The 5861-nt window shown below is 30.1% G+C and overlaps 2 protein-coding genes across 2 annotated transcripts in view; both read left to right on the plus strand.

Moving 5' to 3' along the window:
* The window catches only part of LOC119672781 (cyclin-dependent kinase 14-like), a gene marked incomplete in the record, with an annotated part of 829514 nt that overhangs the window by 722329 nt on the left and 101324 nt on the right, over nucleotides 1-5861 (plus strand).
* LOC119672795 lies at nucleotides 436-1008 on the plus strand. The gene is made up of 2 exons (XM_038083934.1): nucleotides 436-684; nucleotides 750-1008. Exons 1-2 carry the CDS (start codon nucleotides 490-492, stop codon nucleotides 858-860), a joined length of 306 nt encoding a protein of 101 aa, XP_037939862.1. The 5' UTR covers nucleotides 436-489; the 3' UTR covers nucleotides 861-1008.

A 5861-nucleotide genomic window follows, 5' to 3' on the forward strand; every position in this document is an offset into this window, starting at 1 on the left:
GAACTTCTTACAGGACACTGTAGACTTAATTACCACATGAAGATTATAGGTGTGGTAGAAAGTGACTCCTGTCGACTCTGTCATGAGGAGAAGAAAACATCAGAACATGTTCTATGCAAGTGCCCAGCGGTGTCAAGACGTAGACCTTGGACCTCGATTACTCGATTACCTTGGAAGTGGGATATTAGTCCCAAGTCAAATAGGTAAAATTAAGCCCACTACTTAATTAAGCCTATTACTTAAATAATAAGTAGCCCAAAGATCATCTGGTAGCCCAAAGAGAGTATATGACACCTTATTTATTTTATTCCCAACTTCATTATTCAGACTTGCTTCTCTAATATACATTAGTAGGCTTAGCTACTTTTGTTAACTAGTTATTTATATATTTGGTATTGTTATATAAATTTATAATTATTTTGTATCTTAATTTTTTCTGCCAAAATGAAGTAAATTTTCAAAATTATTAAGTCCTAAAACTTGTCAAAAATGGATTCTGAATCAATTCCTGATGACGTTTGGGCTTTCCTAACTGCATTTCTCATTTTCACGGCTGCTATCTTGATACATATATTTGAAGTTGAAGTGAAGCTGGAAAGGCTTATTGGATATCAGTTTACTGGAAAGAGTAAAGACATTGAGGTAGTATCAAGTAGAATAGAAAAAGGTAGAAGGGAGTACGTGGTAAGTGAATGATTCAAAAGTTTTCTATTTGTACTATTGAAATTTTTTGATATTGCTTTCTGCAGCTGGAACTTATGTCATCATTAATACCGATTATCCAACAGCATGGACAGAAAGTATATCATGTATTTTTAGAAAAATGTTGGCCTGTAATTCGAGGATTTTTCAAAAGATAAAACCCACTTCAAATAATAAAATTTTAAAATTTAATATATATTGAAGTAAAAATGAATGCAATTGAGTGAAACTGAGTTAGTGAATATATTCAACTTACAAGAATACATACGGAATAGCTGGATAATATAAAATTGGAATAAATATATAACAGATATGTGTACCTAATTCATTATTTTTATAATATTGCTGTCTAGATCATACCAATATCATGCCAATTCGTTAAAATACTTAGATGTTGATAAAAAGCAATATAATATATATATAATCATATAGGTATATATATATTATATATTATTATACATATATATATTATGTATAAAATTATAAGTGCTCGTAGTTTAGGTAGAATCTATTTAAATGAGAAGATGAGCTTAAGGAGAGGAAACTCATTGTTTTGCAGAAAATATCTTCTACCTGTGTGAGCTAATCGGTTCACAATCATTTATTTTGATTCATGTATGACGCATTCGGTAACACAAGATCTGATTTCTTACCCTTGTGTAGTCCAATCGGTAGTGTAGTTCATGTTTTGTCCCTATACTCTACTTATACCGACTGCATTTTTTATTTTATACTACAATTAGATATTCACGGTTACAAATAAATTATTTAATTATTTAAAGACAAAGTGTTATAATGCTATTCTGACAGTTCGTTGACAGATTCTTTACTATTTAAATATAAATTTTATCAGCATCAATACTTATTTAGTATTCATTTAACTTGAGTATGAGTACTTATTTAATTTCGTCACCAGCCGCGACAAAAGTCGTTAGAGGGTAGACCCAGTCTCATAACATGCCTCCCTATTATGCAGTTGTCCGCTAGCACAGATATTGTAGTTCCAAGCAGGTTCCACCTTAGTTGAAGTAGCTGACTAGTGCGTTTTTTGCCTAAATTAGACCAGATTAATCTAGATAGCTAACGGCAGAGTTTCTCAGCCTAGCATTGCTTTGCTATGCTCAGATATTTTTGTTTAATTGTCAGTTTAACTGTAGCCAGTGAAACGGCAGTATCTGAGAAGTGAATGTCAGGGAGAAGAACGTCTACATAAGCTAGTTCGTCTGCATGCAATACCACGAGATATCCCATATGAGATATCTCGTGGATTTGCTATGCTCAGATATTTTTGTTTAATTGTCAGTTTAACTGTAACCAATGAAACGGCTGTATCTGAGAAGTGAATGTCAGGGAGAAGAACGTCTACATAGGCTAGCTCGTCTGCAGGCAATTCCACGAGATATCCCATATGAGTTGGTCATGCCTAGCTAAGTTATTGAGGGAAGTGTGGCAATTTTGAAGTTCCTACCAGTGATTTAATGGCAGCTTGGCTATCTAAGAAGATTGAAATAGTAACATCAGTGATTTCAACTCATTGTAATGCCATTACGACACTGCAGTGATTTGGTAGTTGAAGTAGTGATGGATGATGTAGTGGGGTGATCCATTTGGTGAGCCATTTGAGTAATTGAGGCATAATTTTTGCCTGAAAGACATTGCAGTGCAGTGGTTTGGTAGTTGATATGGGGGGTGTGTGTGGTGATCCAAGTAAGCCAATTAAGCCATTTGAATTTTGCATGCCTATTGACTTACTGGAATAATAAAAACGTTATGGGTGCAATATTCTTGACTTGCATAAAATATGTCTAGTCATTGAAATTTTTGTTTTATTTATGACACTTTATTTCTTAAAAGATTTTAATGTTCTTTAACTAATTTCCTTTCTGTATTATCTATAAAAATTTATAGGCTCAGTGGCCTGATTAATAACATTTTTTTAACAGTGGTTTTTTAACAATGAACAGATATGGTGTTTTATATATATATATTTTCTTTTACCATATATAAAACGACGTAATAATTATACTCTTTTATAAAAGGATCTAAGAGGACTTCATGTGCTCTTTGTAGACTAAACTGTGTTTTTGAACTTCATTATGCTATTTATCTTTTTTAATTATTTTAATGATTCCATAAGTTTTTGACCTCTAAAATGCGTTAGTAATATTGATACTAGCAGATCGTGTAATAGGCTTACGTTATAATTACTGCATTAAATTGGTAATTTATTTTTATTTACAATTCGTTTTAGTTGGAAAAATTAATGAATTATTCAAATAAAAAGTAAATGCCACATACTTGCTTTAATGATTTAAATATGCCTGAAGTCATAGTATTTTCTTTAACTGTAGATTGAACAGCCATCAATAATTGCTAATACATTATCAAAAATAAAAAGAAAATTCACATAATCAAAATGAATACTTTTTATATTGAATTTTAATTTTTATTTTATTTTTTAATTTAAAATATAACGCCCACTTGTGCACTTGGCATATAAATTTAATGCAATTCATTAAACCATATCGAATGTCATTAAGAGTTTTTAATATAATTTTAATAGCTGTAAAATGCTATAGTGCTCCACAGACCTGGAAAAGTCAAAATCGCAAACCTGCCATTTAATTGTGCCAGCAGATAAATAAAGTCAAGTTTCTGGTTGCATGAAATCAATTGACAGTTCCAAAGAGCTTATTGAGGTATTATTCTTGGGCTGTAAAGCCTGACTTCAAGAGCAAATAGAAAAAGAATAAATTTTGATATTTTAAATATTTTGTATGAGTAACATTTCGGCATGCCAAAGGTATTAGTATGGCATGTTGAATGCGGCTCAATCACTCAGAAATCTATTTTGTAATACACAAAAAAATGATTCCAATGATTAAACGCCCATTAATGTTGCATGTAGCATGCAGCATGCAGCATGTAGCAAGCACCGTGTAAACGTACGCTAAGTGAGCCATACCGGCGCTTAATATCATAGCCACGATATTAGCATTGCCATATTTCATGCAAAATCAGCCTCTAAAATAATTTCAGAGCGTTTAAGCGTTTAAGCATTTAAGCATTTAAGCCTTTAAGAAGCGACAACATTTAACGCTTTTTGCAATATTGCGATTTTTTATCAAAAAATGTTTCATGTTTTATTTGAATTTCAAGCGCCTGGGTTTTCGTGCAGCAGGTGTCGTGGGGCGCATGTTGGTATAATTTTTGCAATCATTTGCAATGAGCTCTATTAAATTTCATCATTGAATATGCCAAAATGCTTAAATCATATTAATTTCAATTTAGGCTACGAAATTTATTGAAATGTTATAAGCGTTTCATGTTCATTTGCGAATCCATGAATGCAAGTGCTTGGATGCTGGCACGTTTTCCAATTTTTTTCCTTCTCGTTTTTCATAACAAAATAGATACATGTTAAAACATATTCGAAAACATTTCTGTCATAGATTTTTTATTAGCTTTTAGTGTATCGAAATGTTTTTAAGAATTTCACAGACTGCTTCATTTACACACATTTCTGTTTAATTTGGATTGGCGGTAATTTTCTTTTAATTTACAAGTAATTTTTTTTTATAACTTAACTTCGACATCTAAATTGTCTTTAATTGAAGAAAAACAAATAATCTTACGTATGTTTGCATAAGCTCCAATGCTTATTTCAATCTAAGCAACCTAATTGTGCGCGCTTAAATAATTTTGTTGGATTTATAGTGCGATCTCGGTGCTAAGCGTCGATCTCAATGAGGTGACACACCATCCAATCTGCTCATGAAAAGTTGTTTAATATGCACGCAGTGGAAATATATACACAATTATATATAACACATATGTATATATTCGCAGATATGTGAATAAACTAACACAAATTGTTAAGAGTGACCATTTTCTTAAAAGGAGTGGTTTTGAGTTTGTTGAGTTCCCAAACCAACATGCCATTTAAAGATCACATGTTCCATTCAATATGGACATTTGGGATGGTAAAATGATGTTTTCAAATGTTCTTGCTCTGAAAATAATTTATAGAATAGTTAGATTAGATTCTTTTCAAATAGTAGTAATCTGTCTACTATTTTATATAGGTAAGTAAATAATCATCATTTATAAATGTAGAATTTTTGGTATTAGTACTTAGTAAAATTTATATTTTACTAATTTTAAGATTTTTGCAGTCTTTACGAATAATTATATACAAGAAATAATTCCAAGAAATAATGATGGATATTTGGTAATACTCGATACAGCTGTATGTTCAACCAAAAAGTCAATTAATTAAAATAATATAAAGAGGTTTTTTTTCGAACGGTAGTGAACTACAACAACAAAAATTTATTTTTTATATTATTTTAATTAATTGAATTTTTGGCTGACCATACAACTGTTTCGAGTATTGCCAAATACCCCTCATCAGTGGTCTTGAAAATAATTCTTGTATTTAATTATTCGTAAATAATTATTTTTTGAGACTGCAAGTACCAAGAATCGAACTCGTGTCCTGCCAAATGTGAAGCTCAGAATCAACGCACCTTAACCAACTGATCCAAAGCCGTACTTGACTTTTTTGTTCGCATATTTTTCTGGAGTTTTGTTATTATTACTAGGAAAGTTTTTATTAACAATTTTACTTGCTGTGTTTATATTAGAATATTTATATTAGAAATAATATAAAAATAATTTTTGTTGTTATAGTTCACTACTGTTCGAAACTTCTCTATAAAATTTACATATTTTCATATATTTTGTACGTTTTCACATGCGATTGTATGTCACCTTAATATGCTAATATGCATATTACATTTTAATACAAATATGTAATATTTAAAATACTGACATATATACAAAGTGATTTATAAAAAAATTATTTATTCAGACATATATAACATATATAAGAAATATCATTTCGGTTGGCACTTTACAAATGCACTTTATTGCAATTATACAGTAACCAATTTTTCTGAGCTTTTGGTATGAAATTGAATATCTTAACTTGAATTTTGTAAGAGTTTAAATAAATTTTTTTTTAATTTATAAATTATAAATTTGTTTAACAGAAAGACCTTTTAGTGCTGTAGTTGTTGATATGTCACACATTTTAAAGTTTTTGTTTTGGTAAAACTTAAATATTTTTAAATAATGTAATTTTTTTCTTTTTTTAA

This window comes from Teleopsis dalmanni, chromosome 1 (genome assembly GCF_002237135.1).
Source record: "Teleopsis dalmanni isolate 2A chromosome 1, ASM223713v2, whole genome shotgun sequence".
NCBI lineage: Eukaryota > Metazoa > Arthropoda > Insecta > Diptera > Diopsidae > Teleopsis > Teleopsis dalmanni.